Source organism: Sphaeramia orbicularis, chromosome 12 (genome assembly GCF_902148855.1).
Source record: "Sphaeramia orbicularis chromosome 12, fSphaOr1.1, whole genome shotgun sequence".
NCBI classification, from domain to species: domain Eukaryota; kingdom Metazoa; phylum Chordata; class Actinopteri; order Kurtiformes; family Apogonidae; genus Sphaeramia; species Sphaeramia orbicularis.
Window position 1 is genome coordinate 58,031,310 of NC_043968.1, and position 22,022 is coordinate 58,053,331.

Genomic DNA, 22,022 nt, shown 5'->3' on the forward strand with positions numbered 1-22,022 from the left:
AGCTAAAGCTAACCAACATATAATGTGGCTAATATTACAATGTTCCCCCTGGGGTTAATAAAGTATTGTGATTCTCAGGTAGTAGTTCATACTTCACTTTTCCTAAACACAGATTGCTGTTCTCTATCTATCCCTATAAAATAAACCATTAATAAATAACATTAAGTCTGAACAGGGGCATTATTTGGCAGAGCTGAGAATTCAGCGTAACATCAGCACTAGACTCCCATATTCAGACCTAAGAGCCACTTTGTAAGGACTGAGGCAGATCTGGAATCACCATTGTCAAACTATGATAGGAGGAAAATAACATTTCTGAGTTGTTACCCCACCCCCCCGAAGGGGAGGCAAGGGGTATTGTTTTTGGTTTTGTTTGTTTGTTGACACCGCAGCAGCAAAACTATTGGTTGAATTCATACCAAATTGGGTTTATAGATCGTCAGTGACCCAGAATAGATCTGACTACATTTTGGGAACAATAGGTCAAAGATCAAATATTTTATGAATTTTTAAAACCTTTTTTTTCTCCCATTTACTTATAATGGGTGAAATTTCAAATGTCTGGAGCAGCAAAACTATTGGTTGAATTCATTCCAAATTAGGTTTATAGACTGCCAGTGACCCAGAATAGATGTAGTTATATTTTGGGAAAAGTAGGTCAAAGTTCAAATTTTTTATGAATCATTTAAATCTTTTTTCTTCTCCCATTGACTTATGATGGGCGAAATTTCAAATGTCTATAAAAACATCAAATTTATTTCAATTTACTTCCAACTTGGCACATATATAGAGGCAATTGACATCAGCTGGATCAATGCCAAAATCAGTTACAATACGTTCAAGGGGCGGGGTTTGTTGTGCCTGGCACCACTTATTTGTAAAGTTTCTATTCCTTTAAATACTGTTTGTTTTTTTACATTTACACATAATGAATTAAGACACTGAATTAAAATGAATAAATCCCCACAAAGGAAAACATCCCCTAAAAAGATAAAAGGCTTCATCACATCCATTTCCACTGGAGTTTCATCTCAGAGGTGTAGCTGTTTTATGTACGGAGGGTGACATTGAAAAATGAACACACAGGCAGCAGGAGGAAGATACGAGTAAAATACGCACCCACTGACAGGATTATTAGTGAAATTGTGATTGAAGTTGTTTTGCACTTGGTTGCAGCTCGCAAGTTGTTGGTTTTTCACATGACAGAAATATTCACCTTATTCAGGCGTAACACTTTCAGTGAACTACACTAGATCAATCCATTTCTACAAATAGCACCACCTGCTGTTGTGGAGGGTGAATTACTTAGAAAATGGTGATATTATTGTACTTCTAAGCTGGGTGTGTCTGAAGTGTGAAGTTTTAGAAATAAGTTCTGTTCGTTTGATAGTCGGGTTTTGTATTTGCAAACCAAACTGTTGATGAATCACAGGGCATTTCTAAAACTTTTTCTGTTTGGAAGGAAATTGGCTCCATAAAAGGAAGACATCAAAGAAAACTCAATCCACCCATGAGTTAAAGGACTCAAACTCGCAGCAGAAGCAGAACTCGGAGATGATTTAAAGGAGATTTCAGAGCATTTCTCTTATTATGTTAGTTAAAATTTTCTTTGAAGTCTAAAATAGTCATCTTGCACAAACCCAGTCACTGTCCGCTGTGCAACGGGCTGAGGCCTTAAGAAAAATAAACCTGATGTTTAACACGGTCAACAAATCATAAAAGCGATTCACTGAGCAAGTCATGTCAGGTAGGTAGCTATAAAATTACAGACATCTTATAGACTGTTAGAGCACAGTAAATATGGCGAGTCCAACGTAAAGGTAGGAGCTACGATGCAGTTCATCACCTCGCTGCAATGTGCCCGAGTCATGGAGGAATTGTAGTCCGTAACATCAAATGAACTGAAAAGGCACATCACATCTCTCAAGCGGACATTTAAATCACACATCCCGTAGAAAAAGCAGTGGAATTAACATGAAATCTCACAATATTTCACATTGTCCACCGACTGAGTGTACCAAACCACTTTTCAAAATACAGGTCAGTGTGCAGCTTCCACTGGGACGCTCGGTGAAAACCTCCCCTGTGAAGTCACAATCTGACGTCAAAGGAGATGTCCTCCGCTATTTACAACAGCTGTGTTTAAGGCAACCCTGCTTTTGTGGAAGGAAACTAACTTTTTGGCAAATTAGCTGGGTGACCAGTTTGATCTTTTTTTTTTTTTTACATCTTTATCAAGTTGAGAAAATATGTGTTGTAGTGTTATTTACCCACAGCTAATATAATGAGATTCATAGGCTGGAATTTCTGCAACTAAACGCCATGATGGTCTTAATGTTTAGATTCAGGGCTCCACCTTAAACATGTCCTATTGTCCTGGAACCAATCACAATCAGGGATGATGTGAATTAATTTGGGTCAAATTTGAGACTAGAGTTGAGAGAAAGGAAACCTGTTTTATGTTGCACTGTGATAAACAATAAGTTCAGCCAAACCAAGAAACAATGAGATGAGTTAGTAGTATAATTCTAACATTAACTGATATTAAGTGCAATGTTATCATCTTCTGTTTATGCACTACTGTTTGTACTGGCTGTACGCCACATGACTTCAGATGCGACTGAAATAATGTTGGCATATGATAATGGAGACTACAACACAAAAGGCAAACTTCACATACAGAACCTCTGAAAGTAAGTTGAATTTTTTTGACCAGTTGTAAAAATTGATACTGGACCACAATGATTCAAGGTGATTTGGAAAATTTTTCTGGACAGTTCTGGGATGAGGAAGATAAATGTTAATGAGGAGCCCTGAGTTTTATCATATTTGATTGTGGAAGTTCAATTCTGTGAATTATTCATTACAAATCAAAGAGCTCAGATTATGAACGGTACAGATTTCCACACAGCTCTGTGGTTTTCTATCTTCCGGCCAACTTTGGACCAAAGGGGTATTATAATTGTTTTGTCGTCTGTCTGTCTGTCCATTCAACAACGTAACTGCATTGTCTGAAGAATACATTGATATATCTGCACCAAATTTATTCTGTGGATGGATCTTGATAGGGCTGGGCGATAAAACAATAACAATATATATCGCAAAATAACTTTCCCTCAATAGAAATATGAGACATGCTCGATACAATTTCAATAGACTTCATAAGAACAGCCAATCATAATTAAGTAGCGCTGCACCGAACCAATCACACTAGGGCCACGTCAAGTTAGGTTGACGGACATAGCACAGGCATAAAAGCAGCTGCAGCACACACACTAATGTTTGGGCTGGAGCGGGAGGTAATGAGTGTTCCCTTGGGAGAAAATGTGACCGAGAACTCAGGCGACAGGGTTACTGAAAAGTATGGTGCGAACCGTTTGGGTTCCGGAGAACAAGAGAAGTATAGAAGCCAGGAGTAAGACGCTCAAAGTACGTTAAGTTTCATTTTCGGTTTACTCCAGTTACGGCAGTTAAGGAACGCACCCCCACATATACACCCCTAGCATTGTTAGGTGAAGTCGGTTTGTTTTGTTTGTGTTCTCTTTTAAAACTTGAAAGCTTTTGCCTGCTGGTCAGACTTTTAATTTAGTTTTAAATATATGTACCTGTTTTATTTATCTGAAACATTTATGCTCTTCAGCACATCTGTCATGTTCAACCTCTGACAGAAAATAAATCCTATTTAAAGCAAAAACAACCTTCTGACATCTTCACAACTAACTTAAGTGTAATGGAAAATTTAAGCTTGACAAAAATAGTGATTTGATTTATATCGTGATGTATATCGATATCGTCTGATATGAAAAAATTCAACACAATATGATTTTTTCCATATCGCCCAGCCCTACATCTTGGCATGGAGCAGAAGCCTACTGAAAATAGGTCACCTTGACCTGCTTTTCGTGGACAAATGGTAACATGTCCTTTCAACCACGTAATCACATTGTCTGAAAAATACATTGAGATTTCTGCACCAAATTCACACAAAGACAATCTAATGTCAATTATAGGGCAGTAACTTTCAACAGAATCTTCCACTATATTTGGCCAAGGGATATTAAAAGTGCGCAGCACGTTATGTTGTCTCAGTATGTTTATGATGATGTTTTTATGCCAAATGGGGGCATCCACGTACTGGACCGAAGTACTAATTTGCCAAAAATGTTTCCAAGTTAAAGTGAGTGATTTTCAAAGATGCAGTAACTCCAGGAGAATGTCTAAAGTTGTGTTTATATTTGGGTTCTTCAGATGCCAGTTTGTTTTTCTCTTTAATTGTTATGAACATGACTTGGGTTTCTACTAGTTTGTTCTTCTGTCTCCTGTGTTTGTCCAAGATCAGAAGAGGGACTAGACGTTGAACGTAGCACATCAGTGATGCTGTGCTTTCCACTTCCATCTCTTAATGTTGATATTTGTGTGAGGAAGAAACAGAAAAAAAAAATAGAACAAAATGCTTTGGTCCATGCATCTATCTTGGCTGTTCAGGTTCATAGATTTAAGAGCCGGTTCCAACGGCCAAGAAGTTCAGGTTCCTTGTTTTCCTTTATCCATTTTCCTTCCACAGAACTAAATGAATGCTATGGTCGGGCATGCTCGTGGCGAACACCAGTCCAGAGTCATTGCCCCCGTCCAGGCCGTTGAGCCATGATGTCACGCCGGCCAAGAAGCTGGATCCCCTTTTGGACTTCCTGTAGGCCGGCAGAGGCCAGCGGCCCGAGATCACCTCTGTCCTCAGGTCCATCACATACAGGAAGTGGTTATCGAAAAGAAGAGCAAACACCTCGCCAAAACTGAGCAGGGACAGGTTAGCTGGGTCCTGGGTTTTTATCACCCTGTAAAAACGGAGACAATGACACCTTTTAGCAACTTAAACCTACAGCCTTTTATAATGTCACACAAAAACACAAACGCAATCAGTAATAACTCCAAAACAACAAACCAAAGCTAACAATACATTGGAGCATTTTTGACTTATAAATCTTTTTCCCATTACTAAGCCAGAGTGAGGTCAGATTTTCCAGACCCTGTTCTCAGCTCTAACAAATCTGATGCAACAGAAATGAACCACAATAATGTTGCACCCATTTTAATCAGCTGCTTCATTTTAGACACTTGGAGAGAACAAAAAAATGTTTTTTCATGGCCATGAACTGTTTAAAGGAAATGGACAGTGTGATCTTTGGCATTGTGTTTCAATCTCAGGTTTGTTGGAGCCAGAAGAGACCGCATCTGGACTAGAGGGTGGAAGTGAGAAACAGGAAGACCACCAAACAGTTCAGTTAAGCCAGATAAGACTGTCATGTTCATACACCATTTTCTTGTACTTGCTGTATGTCTCGCTTAATGTCGATACATTTTCACACAGTTATGTTTGACATTAGTAATATTACTTTAGCGTAAAGTAAGAACACACAACATATATTATTTGCAGGCTGTCCTGAGAGACCATATAATCCAACAGTGACTAGTTAAGTAGGATCATTTCATTTATTAATACTAAATTTGGAGTCATTTTCAACAGCCATTTACTTAAGGTTAAGATGCCAGTTACAGGAACGTCAGATTCAATTGAGCCTGTTTACATGAGCATAAAAATCCGATAACTGGGTGCAACTGTAATAATTTTATCTGTCACATTTACATGTACTTCAGAAATATGATCATCCGCTTTCACAACACAGCTGGCACGGAGAAGAATATTACTACATTGGAATTTTAAAAACCAACCTAACGTGTCTCTGTGGTTTAATGACCTAATATATGGAGTTAGATCAGTCTCATAATCAACTAGAAAAACACTCAGAGCGCAGACCTCCACCATGGCAGATCAGCGCATCCCCCCCCACAACACCACCAAAATGTTATCATTTGTTCCTTGTGCCAATATCAGCATTTCCTGAAAATTTCATCCAAATCTGTCCATAACTTTTTGAGGTATCTCGCTAACAGACAAACAAACAGACCCCGATGAAAACATAACCTCAGCCATTACACGTGGTGGAGGTAATAAATGGACACAGTACACAAATGTCACAAATGTATATTGGGATTTATATATAAATGTCTCAACACGAAAATATTTTTCAATCTATATAAATGTAAAAATAATCCACATATAAATTAATAAAGTTCACAAATGTATTTCTGATGCACACACAAATATAACTTGTTTTAAATATAATGAAATCCACAAATATCTTTATTTAAAAGAATTAGCAATATTCATCTAAATCGTATGTATGTTGTGATGTTTATTCATAAACTGTTGAATCTGCATTTACAAACTGCTTGCGGTTTGTGAACTTCACTGCATTTGTGAGACTCCTGCTGCGTCTCAAACCACAAATGCATTTTTTTTCAACAGGGAAGGATCTGTAGCCAATCAGACGTGTCCTTCCTTTCCACCAATCACAAGAATGTACCCCACTTGGGGGTGAGATGTACTTTTCAGCCAATCATATGAACACGTCCACACAGTGCTATACATGCCTGCCAGAGCCACAGATAGGTTGCTGTTGAATGTGAACATGGCATCCAGTGGTGATGCACGAAGTGTAAGTGAAACATTCAACAGATTTACTTTTGCCCCTTTCCCACTGCATGGTACCAGCTCAGCTCAACTCAACACGGTTTGGTACAGTGCTGTCGCTTTTGCACTGCAATTGGTATCACCTCAGCGCAAATGAGATGGGTGTAGTCAGCAGAGTCGAAACTGTTGAGACCTCGTTTTAGTATAGTAAACAATAACAACAATGGATGACATTAAGGTGATGCTGTACTTGTTGCTTGGTCTGCGGCTTTTTGTTACAGAAATGGTGGAACAAGAAAGCCAGAAATGGATACAATCAGTGGCCGGCAGTGAAATTTCAGTGCCAACCTAGCCCCAATAGAAGCTCGCTGGAGGTGGTATGGAGAAAAAAAGTACAGTTACCAGGTTCAACCCCCAGTGGAAAAGCGCTAAAACCGTGTCAAGTTGAGCCGAGTCAAGTGATGCTGGAAAGGTGCAGCGGAAAAAGGGCATAAGTTCTGAAATGTGCATGTAGTTAATCAGTCTGTGTATCTAGCAACATAAGATAGCGAGCTATAATTTAAAAAAAAAAAAAAAGAGAAAAAAGGGATGAGCATTGTTTGAAGGAACTTCTGTAATTGTTATGTGAACACTGTACCGTGTATATATGCACCATGTAACGCTGATGCTCAGTAAATGAAAAAAAAAATGTGATCATCCAAAAACCCTGTATGTATATAGTGATGGTAGACTCAAACTTCCTTTAATTCATCATCAACTTACATTTGACCACATCACTTCCATTTTTTACTTTTTTTTTTTTTTACATGTGCAGATGTAGAAGAACAAGATGAATCAGATTAACGTTTTTTGCATGCATGAAGACGTTGGAGTATTGAGGAGAAATCCAGGTGTATTAATCTGATTTATCATAATCAGATTATGCTGTTTACATGATCACTTAATCTGATGAGTCCAGAAATCCGATACTGATCTGAGTACTGGTGTGGTTCATCAGAGAACAGCTGTAATCTGATTATGAGAAATCAGATTAACACACCTGCATTTCTGCCCAATACTCCGATGTCTTCTTGCATGTATACAAGTTAATCTGATTTATTTTGTTCTTTTACATCTGTGCATGGAAGTTACAAAGTCAAACAGGAGCGGACGACAACAGGAAGTTTGAGTCTACCGTCATTACGTATGTAGGTATACCGAATGAAATCTGATAATGAACTGAAAAATCTAAAGCAGCATTTTTGAGTTCTCACATTTCTGAGAGTGTACATAAACAAGTCAGATCTGATTATTACAATTATCTGATTACTCCCAGTTATCAGATTTCTATGGTTATGTAAACAGGCTCATAATACAATTCACATGGTCATTTGAATAAGTACACTTGCACCGATTTGCAGGGTGCTTGGACGGCTGATACCAATTTTGGCCGATTCTGATCTCATTTTTCTCCAAATACAACACACAAGACATTGCAATCAGAGGTTGCGCTAGACATTTTTATTATCCGTCATTTTGACGGACAGGGTCGTAAAAATTCCGTCATAACATATTATTATCCATCATTTCAAATTTTTATTTTTTTAATGATAATGAGATATACTTAGTAGTATTTAATGTTCAAGAACATCTCAATGATGATAAACCAATGTGATATCACAACTCGCATAATTATTTACGCCACTTTTAATTGGTGTGTTATCTGTGGACATTATAAGCTTATTATAAGCTTTCCTTGTGTATGTTCACGCAGTGTTAAATACCATGCACTGAGGGTTAGGGTTTGGGTTATGTGAACCAGAGATCTTGGCACAAATTTACATGCCATCAAATAACACATGAAAGGTAGAAAATGCGTACATATAGCACACAAAATGCCATAAGAACTGGCGTATTCCTTGCTTGTCCGTCATCTTTCACCGCATCAGTCCCTCTTTTTTCACCACGTTTATCAATGCCATCCCATTTACTGGGTTTTTTAAAATAACTAAGGAGACTCGGCTGTCTTCACAGTTTGGGCTAGCAAAGTAGCATCTAATTTTGGCTAAAGTCAGCTAAACAACGAAACAAGACTTGACACTGACTGATTAATATGCACACTTACCATCAACAGGACAGGGGGTCTACTTCAGGTGAACTAACAGTGAGTCATTGGACTGAAGTACCACTGTTGTATTCAGTGTAGTTGTGAACAGTGGTGCTGTTGGGTTATATAAAGGTAGGAGGCTGTTATGGACTGTTTGATGACTTGTTAAGAGAGAGACAGACCAGCGATTCTGCGAACAGGATCTGTTCAGTGTTGTGTGAAAACTTTCTTTGGTAATGTTATGAGATTGATGTGTGTGTGTGTTCCTTTAAGTGCGAGAGCGGTGTGTGGCGCATGCGTGTGCGTATGGTGTGAGTGGTCGAGCAAGTTGAGGGATCAGCAGTTTTGAATATGAGTGTGTAAGAGGGACAGAAGGAAAAAGTGTACTAACATCGATATACTGTGCATAAAATAAAAGCTGCTGTCTGAGAGCAAGGACTCGAGTCTGCTGTCTTCCACTACCGGCAATGGAGTAAACCCCGACGTCGGCCCTGGAGGAAATCTCCCCTGTGCTCGCTGACTATGGTTGGATGAGCCGAGCAGGAAAGGTTAACAGTAGATTACCCTCAGTATTTTAATCTGTCAAAATGACGGACGGCCTTCAGAATTTTCCGTCATTTAAAAAGAAAATCTGTCAATGACGGAATATTTTCGGTTAACGTGACCTCTGATTGCAATGTAACTTGTCCGTGTCTGGCGGATGACTGCTTTGGGTCCACTGCGAGTAAATGCAGACATCCATGGAGCCAAGTACGTCCTACTCTGTGGGGGCCTTGAGGTACATATGGCACAGAACCCCCCCCCCCCCCCCCCCCCCCCGTGTAATCCCCCCCAGTGTCGCTGTCTCCATCAGTGACATGTGCCCCATCACATTCCTGATTGGCGCCTCATATATGACTATCTGGAACCGGTCCCGGGTCTGGCTATGTGGCGCAGCAGGAATGTGACCTGTGCTAAAAATCTGCCAATTTCAGACTGACTGGCCGCTCGCTGGTCATGGCCGATCGCGTGAAAAGCGTCCAATTTCCAAGCATGGCCGATTAATTGGTGCAAGTCTAATGATAATAATAATCTGATAACTCCAGAAATCAGATAATGATCAGATTTTCAGTGTGCATGTAAACGGGCTCAGTGTCATGTCATTTACCAAGAGTCAACAACAACTGATTTTACCTGAGAATCTCAAAGCTGGCAAAGTCCCACTGATAAACCCCCAGGTCGGAGCTGCAGATGATGTAGCGTCCGTCAAACTGCAGGCGAGGCTGGAGGCTGATGCTGCGGTCCTCCGACACCGACAGAGTCTTCAGGCATTTACAATTGATCTCCCTGCCTAAAGGCCAGACCTGCAGACCAGATACAGTGCTCTGTAGTGTCTAATGGACTCTGCATCAAACAGCACTGAAACAATGAGCAGAGACTAGAACATTACCTTAATCTCATACTTATCAGCACTTAGGAGGATGTAATCACCAGGACTGTGAACCACAGACTCTACTTCACTTTTCTGGAGGATCACCTGATGGACAATAACAGCAGAAATACACAGGTTAATCAAGCACATGTGTCAAATATCCTTGTATATATTTGTATGATATAATATTATGTGAATGGATTTTATTTAATACTATGTGATTCCTTTATATCTATTAAAAAAATACAGATAAATGTTAAAATGTAAGATGTTTGTAAGGTTCCATGAACTTAACAGACATTTATACACAAGTACTTTGACATGGTAGGAGGTGAATTGGTACAGATCCATTTCTAATAAATATGAGTTTTATAAAGGAACGGTGGATCAGACCTTGGTCACCCACTCGGTATGTCCAGTCAGAGTGTTGAGACAGGCTCCAGCGGACAGAGCCCAGACCTTCACAGAGAAGTCTGCAGAGCCGCTCACCAGAATGTCCAGCTCATCGTTGTAGTCCACACTGAAGACTGAGTACACACACACACACGCACACACGACAGCCCATCATGTACCATGACATACAAAACATATTAAAATATCAAATGTATTCATGCATTTCACACGTTCTTAAAGAAAAACAAGCCCACTGAGAACTGGGAAGCTGCATCACATCCCATCACACATCACAGATTGGACAGTTCTAAATTTAAGTTCATGAGTTTTTAATCCAATTTATTTTTCACATTAGTTTTAGTTGTTTTCAAAGTAAATTTTCTAGTTTTCATCACTGTGCACTATGATCAATTCAAAATTTTACCACTATGCTTTTCAAAATATGCTAAATCAGTTGACATGGGTATTTATGTTAACATACCACACATTTCAAAGTGGGTTCAGATTAGTTAAAACAGTCCAGAGGGACGTTCAGGGTCTTACTCTCAATAATACTGTATCTATAGGGCTTTGTGATTGATCAAATGCATATGAAACCTGCAGAATGGTATGCAATTTCTTTCTGAATTTTATCACCCTCATTTTGACCGATGTAATCTTATTCAGTTTAATCCAAAATATCCAGTCTGACAACATGATATCATTACCTCATTTTTTTGTACTACCTTAATTACTGAAAATTTACATTTTACTTTGCAGATTACAGCTCATTGTTGCACTCTACTGTTTGTTCCTGTTTGTCCAGATTTTCTACCAGTTCATTTTTTATACTTGTATTTTATTATGTATAGTGTGTTTGCTCTTGTATTCTGTTTTTACTGTTTTTCCCAGATTTCCCAGTTTGTGATTGATTGATTGATTGATTGATTGATTGAGTCAGTCTTTTGAGAAGCTGTGAGAAAACCTATTTTTGCAGACAGCTCAGTAGTAAACCCTGTCTCTGTCTTACTCCATCTGGTCTTAAAGCCAAATCTTCATCTAATGGGTGTCAACAATTAAATCACCACCAAAATTTAATGTGTTCCTTGTGCCAGTATCAACATTTCCAGATAATTTCATCAAAATCCATCCACAACTTTTTGAGTTATCTTGCTTAACAGGCAAACATACAAACAAACCCAGATGAAAACATAACCTCCTTGGCGGAGGTAATTACTGCTCGTACATGTTGATGGCACCTGCACTAACCTCATCATAGAACACATGACCCACATACTCATCTAAAACCCATGTATGCAGCGCTGCAGGTCAAAGTTGTTCAACATGTGAACAAACCTGCTCCTGTGTGGCCACGGAACTGCTGGATTTTTGCCCCCGTGCTCCACTCCCAGCATGCAATGGTGTTGTCGAAGGACCCAGTCACAAGCTTCTGCTCATCAAACTTCACTGTGGCGCAGGTGTGTGTCTGGATGCCATAAATGCACTGCCCGGTGCGCACATCCCATAATTTGGCAGAGAGGTCGTCAGACCCTGAAAAACAGGATTGTATCTGTTCACTGACACTGGAACAGAGCTGGAACTGTGCGACACACACGGCTTCATTTTTGCAACAGCTGCAACAGTTTTACCAAACAAATGAAAAGAAGAGCATGTATTTGCTGGAGTCTATTTTCAGTGGCTGATTAACTGGTTCTCTACTAAGCATTCTCTGCAGCAAAAATGTCTAACTATCAAATTTAACTCCAAGTCACTCTAAAATTGATAAGAATATTTGATATAACTGATTATTTAATTTATCAGTTTCTGATCATTGTATGCCACTAGTATAGTATAAGGCTATGAACAGTATATACAAGTGTCACTTTACATCCATGTCAGTCCATACATAAGGAAACTTTTGAGAAGTCACAAAAACATAAATGCGAGTTCAGTGTCTTTCCATAAACTGCGAATAATTTTGTCTGCTTTTAGTCACCAGCAGGTACAACTGTAGGTTACGGCACTAATAAACACAGAAGAACAATACCTTCTCCAGTGCAAAATGTCAAATTGCACATTAAATATATTTATGGAAATCCACATAGTGAGCCTTGAAATACAAGATACACATATACAAAATACAATTAGAAATGTAATACAGGGTATTGAATGTATTTCATGGTGAAATCTAAGTGATGTTTTTACTGAGGTGGGTGTTGCACCACTATTTCATTTTATCCTGTTACACATTTGGGTTGAATTCTTATCACAGTTCATTAATGTAACAGTAAATTACTTATGAACAATAGGTTTTTCAGGGGATACAGTTACCCTGACCTTTGACCTTTGGCTATTAGTTCATCCTCGAGCTGAAGTGAACATTTGTGTTGAATTTGAAGAAATTATTTTGCACCACTCCTGAGAATCAGACACACAGATGCACAACCTGACAACATAAAGCCAAGAGCTGATTCACTAGTCACTGATTCCAAAGCACAGCCATCTATACCTACTTTTTATCCTGAATTTTCTGTACGTGGTTACTTCCCATCAGTTAATACAAATCAGTGAGAAGTCGCTGAACTCCCTTTTATTCAGAAAATGCTTTTAGGAAAAAAAAAAAAAAAAAAATCAGACTACATCTATCTACACTGCCCAGCCAAAAAAAGTCACACATGCAATATTTCACTGCACCACCTTTAGTTTTGAATACAGGACACATTCACTGGATTTAACTAAGCAAATAGTTCAGATCCCTCCATGGGTAAGTGCTACAGTGGTTAATAATGTTTCAGCTGTAACAGGTTATTTAACTCTAACTGATGCAGTAAAGTGTCCTTGCATGTCTTTAATGTCAAACAGATTGGACAATGTCGGGGTTGATCAGAATCATCAGACTTGTGACAGAATGGTTCAGGGAGAATGAGACATCATTTACACACATGGCTTAGCCTCCATAAAGTCCAGACTCTAATTTGGGATGTGATGAAGACTTGATGCAGCGATCCAATTTTTCATCATCAATAATCAAAAATGTAAGCAACTATAGATGGAAAAAATATTATGAACCTTATTGTGACACTATGTAAGCAATATGTAGCAAAAAAGATGTCACAGTGAATGTCTCCTGTAATCAAAACCAAAAGTGGTGCAGTCAAATAATGTATATGCGAATTCTTTTGGCTGGGCAGTGTATAATATAAACAGCCACATCTTTTCACTATCAGCGTCATTACATTTCCAAATTCCCAGATTTATATTGTGATCTTATTTATCCTTTTTGTCTTTGTTGAACATTTTTCATCCATCTGTTTAAAACCAAATGGAGATCATTATCACAATTACACAAAAATACAGTAATTGCATCTAGCTCCAATAACTGTCAAGGAATGATGTAATAAATGTTCCAGACCAAGAAACTACAGCATGTGTGTTCATGGAATAAAGTCATGATGTCACCCAGTGCAACAGTGTGAAATATTTTAATACAAGAGTCACAGCTGTTATGAAAGCACTATTTTTACATGAACGGTGTCTTCACTTAGTGCTTGTGGTTTTCCCTTCAGCCTAGTCTAATAGTGTCATACTTTCCTTTATTGCAAAAGTCTGCAGAAGAGTATGACAGTGCACTGTGTAATAATGCAGCTTCATGTGATTTCAGCTGGAGAGAAAAGAGAAGAGCCTGATTTGCTGCGTACCTGTGCACAGGAGGCCGTCCTTATAGTAGAGAGCATAGACGCGAGCGCTGTGTCCTATGAGGGAGGACGTCTCGAAGGCCTCCTGGTCCTTCAGCTGCATCATCCTCAGTTTGGCCTTCAGGTAGACCCCCTTCCAGTGTGACGCATCCTGAATGGACTCATCGATCCTCCAGCCCAGCTCTCGACACACACCCTGCCACACCTCTGTGCACGAGCTTATCACCTGCAAGAAGACAAAAAAACAGTTACAGTTGACCACATCGGAAATGGTTTCTATTAGTTCTGAGTTACGTATGATGGGTGGTTTTAGATTTTCAACAACATTACTATTCTTACCTATACTATTGATTTATAGCTTTAATGGTGTTCTTACTGCTTTTTGTCATATCCTCCTGAGACCCAGGAAAGTAAAGGATTACACTTTTTTGTAGTAAATAGTCTTGATTGGAAGCAGCATGATTTTTTCAGATACATTTTTTTAGTGGAATATCCTTTGCGGTGGGCAGTGTTTTTGTCCTTTTTCACCCCGCCCCCAAAGGGGAGGCAAGGGGTATCATTTTAGGTTCAGTTTGTTTGTTTCTTTGTTTGTTTCTTCGTTTGATTATTAAAGCTCTAACAACAAAAATATTAGTTGAATTCATACCAAATTGGGTACATAGATTGCCAGTGACCCAGAATGAATCTCATTATATTTTGGGAGCAATAGGTCAAAGTTCAAATTTTTTAGGAATTTTTGCAATCTTTTTTCCCCCCAATTTACTTATAATGGGCAAAATTTTAAATGTCTGTAGCAGCAAAACTATTAGTTGAATTCATACCAAATTAGGTTTATAGATTGCCAGTGACCCAGAATAGATGTGGTTATATTTTGGGAACAGTAGGTCAAAGTTCAAATTTTTTATGACTTTAAAAAAAAAAAAAAAAATTCTCCCATTTACCTATAATGGGCAAAATTTCAAATGTCTATAAAAACATCAATTTTGTTTCAATTTACTTATATATACATACATAGAGGCAATTAATATGTTGACATCAGCACACACATAGACATGATGACATCAGCTGGATTGATGCCAAAATCAGCTACAATATGTGCAAGGGGTGGGGTTTGTTGTGCCTGGCACCACTTTTTTAGTAAAGCTTTGAAACTCTTGTCCCCTACAGAGGACAAATATACATTGCTGGGTCTCAAGAGGATATTAGGGTTTTTTGTTCAGCAAAGAACAGATCGAACATGGCTTGATTTTCGTTTCGTCTTTCTTTAATGTAGTCTACACACTTAATATTCTTTAGTATCAAACTGTAACAGCATTGTTCTGAACAAATCACTATGTAAGGAAACAAATCTGTAATGAATTATTTACTGCAGAAGCTAATACAATGTCCACCTTATTTCACTGAACAAAAATCTAATGCAGGTCTTTTCCTTCAACTGTATTTTTACAGTGCAGTCATTTTTCTTCAGCTCCCAAACCTGGAAATCCACCCCCACTCTGAACCCGAAACAGTGAAGATCTCAGTGACCGTCCAGATGACGCTCTGACCATTTCATACTGAATTCATGAACTGACGATCAGCTTCCCAATGCTTACCCTTACTCATTAACTATAGTTTTAATTATTTAGTTAACTGGGTGTAGGCTCCAGGCTGCTGGCTGTGTCTTTCTCCATCTGTTTGTGGTGGATTTTCAGTAGATGTTTTGACAGATTGCTTGGGTTGCACTTGTTGCACTGGTTACAGTGAAGTGTAACCACACTTTTGTCCATTTAGTTCTGTCTCTCCAAACACTTATATTCCACCAGCTTTCACAAAAAATGTCCAATCTGAATAAAATGCTTCATGTGAAAACCTCCAGAACCAGAACAGTTTCACCCATATCCTCTCACACCAGCCATGAAAACTCCTATTTCCAGGATTAATGACATTTGCATGTGATCACATTTTTGTCCTGCATTTACAACTCTGAGCAGAAACAAGGAGGTGAGATGCATCATTCATCAGTTATGTCCATCATGAGGTTCTGAAAAAAAATTATTTGTATAATTGGGATGTACAAAAATTGTGGCCTGATATGAACACAGATATTAAAAAAACAATCTTGCCAATGCTGATATCGATGTTAGTGTGTTTAAGTTTGAGGTCTTCATCACATTATGAATGAGCATATATTAAAAATCATTAAAATGCAGCTAATGAATAATCATGTTACTTGCCCATAGCTGATGTCAGTCAAAAAAGTTGATATTAGCTGACATCAATGTTCGTGTTTTCCTAATGTTCAGTTCATTTTTACCCCTTCACTGACTGGCTGGAGGGGTACTGTAATCAATTTGTTGTTTGTCCATCTGTCTGTCCTTTCAGGCTGAGGGGAATTAGTCCGCAGCACATTATGTTTATGGTTTGTACAGCGTAGCTAATTAAGAAATCATATCTAATCATACATAATTATTTTCTTTTATTTGACAACATAAATGATAAAATTAGCTTAATATGGAAAATAATAATTTTTCAGTCATCTCACCATATGCTGTGTATGACTGTACTGCTGACCTGAGCTATAACAGTGTTCCTTGATCTTTAAGAACAGGTGAAACTCAGATGTTTAGAGAGACTATCTGGTTTGTGATTCACTTTGATCATCAATAAACATGATTTCTGTTCCTGCTGTCATCAACATCGTGGTCATTTTTGTTAAAGCAGAATCAGGTTAAATTCTGTAGTTGACTTGCTTGTGTTCAGATAATATTACACATCGTTTCATTTTCGTTTTACACATCACAGCGTTTCATATCTTTGAAATATTTTAAGATTAAGTCATAGGAAAATACATTTGTAGATTCATTTTTCTCATAACACAGCCTTACGAAGTAGTGATAATTGGCAATATTAAAAAAAGGTATGACCAGTGTGACCTGAACACCAGGATATAAAAGCAGCATTTTGGAGAATGTAAGGAAAACCAGACAGATTACTTCTGTAAGTGTTGAAAGAACTCAAAGCCACTTTGCCTGTCAGACAGTCAGATGGTTTCAGTGGGAGTAGGAGTGGGGGTGTGGGCTATAACCTTTGAAAATTGATTGACAGTCCGACATTCTCACCTACTTCTTCTGTCAGCTCTCTGTTTTTATTCTATACTATTTCTGTCACTTTTCATGTGAACATGCTGTGAATGTGATCCAAGAGAGACTGTCTGACACTGTGTTCTTTTACTGCTATATCTGAATAATATCTTGACTCCCTGCTCTTTGCGGAGGATACCTATGGGTACTGAAACCTGGTGTTGAACAGACCCCGGGGCTGAATTATAAAACACTCTCAGTAAGCTCCAACACATTCAGATCTGTTACTGGTACTGGAGAAATTAAGAAAATCCATTTCTTATTCATTTTTACTATACAGATGTTACCTGGCACTCTTTTTCCAGAAAGCTCCAATGATCTATAATACATTTTCAATATTCCCAAACCAGAAGAGAGATACAAGTTCAAGGTGTGGCATATCACATGCTATAACACAATATTTCTTCAACTCAGAGAAATCATACTGATTAGACGTTTCACCTGTAGATCCCTGCAGGCAGACATTCAATGCCTTTCACTTAATTTAAAAAAAACTGGTGACTCCTTTTCTCATCATTATCATCTACCAATAAATGTTCTGACTTTCACTGCACTTTAATTTATAAATGAGACTAAACACACACTGCATGTGACATTTGTTATTGCTCTTTGTGCACACGGGTCAATCCAGGAGCAGCTAAAACTGGAATCTGACATTTACAACACTTTTAAAAATATGTGAAAAGCCAAATACAAAGACAATCAGATCCCTTCATTTATACTTTCATAAGAGGAACAAGGATGGAAAGAGAAGCTGAGACAAAGCAGCACAAAGCATTTTTGACAACTAAGGTCACACTGTGGCAACACTAATAGGAAAGGGAGGGTGATACTGACCTTATTCCACTGTTTACACACCAGGCAGCAGGTGAGCAGGGTCTGCGGGTCGAGCCAGCGCAGCAGGTAGAAGGCCAGCTCCAGAGGAAGTAGACGCAGGAAGTCACGCTTGAGCAGCGTCTCCAGCCCATTAGACAGATGACGCAGCTGAGCGGCTCCACTCAGAGAGATGAGATGATCCAGAGACTGGTTCCTCTGCTGGTCGCTCAGTGTAAGGAAAGTGGCGGAGACCGACTCCAGCCACCCCTCAAAGGCCGCCTTCTCCATGGGCACATGAGAGCAACCTGCAACACCTGCAATAGCAATGGGGACAAGTTAACAACTGCTCCAGAGATGCTTTGCACATTGGAGTTTTAATCACCATACTGGAGAGTATGACCAAAAATCTGCGTCATTGTGTATTTTAAGACTCTCATGGTTCAGGGTTAGAAAATTCAGGTAGTTAATTAACTGTCAAATCAATCTCTCTTGAGCTCTATTGATTGATCTTTATAGTTTTTACATTTGGGTGCTTCTATGAAACTGGAAACATTTTGGTACTTGGCACTTTGCCAGCTTTTTTTAAACACAATAATAAAACAGGAATTTAAACATCTTTCCCCCATGATGTACCTATTGATGACCTCAGATAAATGCCAGAAAAATTATACTCTTGCTCTGAGCCATCCCAAAATTAATGAATTTTTTTTATAAAATATTGGGGCCAAAAATAGGACCAAAACTGGGACATGAAATGCTACCAAGGTGTCAATGCATTTTATCTTGAAAACATCGCTTGAAATGGGCTTATATACCTCTATAAATAAAGACACTGTGTTAAATTTGATGATCCTAGTGGTTTTTCTAACCTAGACATGTGGGTTTTTCATGAATCCTCAGTCTCATTCCAGGTTCTGTATGTAACCCATCGTGTCCACTTGCGTTATGTGCAGAACCTGCCCATTTATACACATATAAATCACAAATGATTTTCCAACAGAGGTCATTTTTGTGAAACACTCTGCCTCGCATAATAAGTCCAATTTCCAAAATGTACCTGTGAGACAATAAAGAGATATTTTTTTTAAAAATAGTAGCGCGTAATTTTTGTGTCCTTTTGACCATGTTACATGCAGATTTTTGTATTAAATATACTGTAAAATAACATAAAAATGTGCTTTATCTGAAAAATAGTTTCTCTTTTATCTCAGTAAGTGTTTATTTTTAAAATAGACCCAAAGTGCTTCCAAACTTGCTTCATAACATTAGTCTACATCTGGTTTGAATTTTTAACCCCCATGTCCTGTTTTTAGGGACCAGTTTCACATAAGCACCTATTTCTTAATGCATACCTCTGTGGATCACACATTATTCTTAATATATGTATTTTAGTGAAACCTAAGTCCTAGTTAGTTTGTGAATGTTTAATCAGTGCTAATTTGTTATCCATCCATTTGATCTCTTATTTAAACATTTTGCAAGTGAAACATTGACTCGATAAAAGCCTGAATTGATAAACTGATTCAGAACACATCACACATTGGTGTTCATTCAATAAATCCCAACCCCTCTTATACAAGTGTTTGGATTATTCCACTGTCCAGAGTATGTAAAATACACAAACATTATATATTATCATGTACATACTAAAGTCTTTGATTATATATATATATATATATATATATATATATATATATATATATATATATATATATATATATATATATATATAGTTTGCTGCTGTCCACAAAATGATACAATATATTGAGTAGTCAATATACACAAAACAGCTGCAGAATGTATACAGTTCTGCTACGTTGCAAAAAAAAAGAAAAAAAATAACCTAAAAATAAACTGTAATGTCCACAACTTTGAGAAGACTTCCTTTTCAACACAATGTCTTGACTGTAGATGGACAACAGCCTGTCATATATTGTTGCTGTGTTTCTATAGTTGTAAATAGAGTAAACTGTGAATAGAAAATTGTTGTGTTTTACAGTAGGAAGGGTAAGGAAGTATTAAGAGTTAATCACTGTTTATATGGGTCTCCTGTAAATACAGTGCACAGTTCTCCTTAGGTCTCTATCAATAAACATTTACAAAGCATCTGTTAGAGATGCTTTGGCAGCGTCTTTCTCAGCAATATCTTGAAATTTGAGGATCAGAATCAGCTTGATTAATATTGGCCTATTGACTGACATGATTCTAGTCAGATAAGATGACATATCACTAGGGTGCCACTTACCCTTGTGATATGTCATCATATCTGACTATGTTTGTCTTTTGTTATGTTAAGTTTATCATACATCTTAGGATTGGATGTGCACTCTACAAACAGTGTAATGAAGGCATGAAAGACCTTTAAACGGTTTAAGAATGAGGATTCCTTTAGCCCTGGCACAATGGGAGGAAAAATAACACAAAATAAAACACAAAATAAGCTGCCTGCCAAATTGTTACTATAAACATCAGAACTCAACCACCATTTCACAATCAGTCCATTATTTTACCTATAAACCTTGAAGTATTTTACTAAACAATCTCCTAAACCAATATTTGGTGTCTTACGTGTTTCACTGTTTACTACATTTGCAAAACGGCAGGTGCATTAGTCAGCAAATAGATAAATAAATGCACCTTTTTTCAACTGCCAGCCATTTTGGGATAAGTAGACTTTATTAAATTATATATATATATATATATATATATATATATATATATATATATATATATATATATATATATACACACACACACACAAATTAACAAGAAAAAAATAAAGTATCCTGATTTTCAGTTTTCGGATGGATTCACATTATCTAAAAATATTTTCTTAACATGAGCATTAGGAATGATCTGATAATAGAATACACTATGAGATTCAACCCACATCAAACACGGTCACAGGCAATCTGAGAGGTTGTTTTCCCGCAGAACATTATCTGTGTACGATCGTTTAGACACACCTGTCTGTTGTGATATCGGAACCATAACCATTATCGCTAGGCAGGTTAAGCCCAATGTTTAAGTTTAATACCATTAAAATGAGTTACCTGAGTATTAATGATAAGCACTCGGCCGATAGTTAAACTTACACCGACTTCACAAAGGTCGTCATGTATGCAGCATGTGTATCACAGACTGCAGATTTATTCGTAGTATTTTCCAGCAGGTGCTAAATTAGAGGCTAGCTAACTGAACGCATACGACTGATACAGTATAAGTTAGCTACCTGGCTAGTTAGCAACTTTGGTAGCTAACGTTAGCCAAGTTAACCATGGTATAATTAAATACCAAGTTGCCTACGACAAGTAACATCTAAACATGCAACCACCTCTGTCTGCTTGTAGATAAATTTACATTTGCAAAAGACAAAATGTGCACCCACCAGAGAGTTGCAGAGCTTCTTTATCACCACTTTTCTTGGCTTGGTTACTTCACATAGCGAAGTTAGCTGTCGTAAGCTAACCTGGCTGTCAGCAAGCAAGTTGAAAGGATTGTCCAAGGAAACTAGCTTCGAGGCTAAGGTTAGCTAACCACCATGATGAGAAAACTCGATTATATTGTAGATAACACAGTGTTTCTAGCGAGTATTTTACACGTTTTAGAGTTTTATGTAGTAAAGAAGAGGGATGGAAAGATCTGACAGCATGAAAACCAAAAGATAATGGGAACGCTATCCATTCGCTCTCAGGACATTTAACCCTCAACTTTGTCTTACAGACGTCACAGAGGAGGGGACGCCGGGTATTTCTGAAATATAAGACGAAAACAGCAAGTTTGCAAAGCATTACAATTACATTAGTAGTATGTGTATCCCGTAGATATAAACATGTTATTATTCTTGCTTAGCTTCTGTTATGTTATCATACAGAACCCTCCAGACGTGTTACCTTGAAGACAAAACTGAGGACAACTTTTGAAATAACCAGGTAAAGCCGTTTCCGGTGTCGCGCATAAAATAGCCCGGCATGAAATATGTGGCAGGGGG

At 38.0% G+C, this 22,022-nt stretch overlaps 1 protein-coding gene across 2 annotated transcripts; it reads right to left on the reverse strand.

Moving 5' to 3' along the window:
• Positions 1-908: 908 nt before the first annotated feature.
• fbxw2 (F-box and WD repeat domain containing 2) lies at positions 909-21,819 on the reverse strand. Of its 2 annotated transcripts, XR_003936921.1 has the most exons (9): positions 21,420-21,819; positions 18,053-18,345; positions 14,097-14,319; positions 11,755-11,949; positions 10,420-10,553; positions 10,045-10,131; positions 9,789-9,958; positions 3,919-4,832; positions 909-2,978 (listed from the first exon to the last, which is right to left on the reverse strand). XR_003936921.1 is itself a non-coding variant. In XM_030150252.1 (8 exons), the coding sequence occupies exons 2-8, from the start codon at positions 18,317-18,319 to the stop codon at positions 4,544-4,546; spliced, it is 1,365 nt and encodes a 454-aa protein (XP_030006112.1). In that variant the 5' UTR covers positions 18,320-18,345; positions 21,420-21,819; the 3' UTR covers positions 909-4,543. The 2 variants fall into 2 exon arrangements, 1 of the variants encoding a protein (XP_030006112.1); XM_030150252.1 differs by having other exon boundaries at positions 909-4,832.
• Between the last annotated feature and the right edge of the window lie 203 nt (positions 21,820-22,022).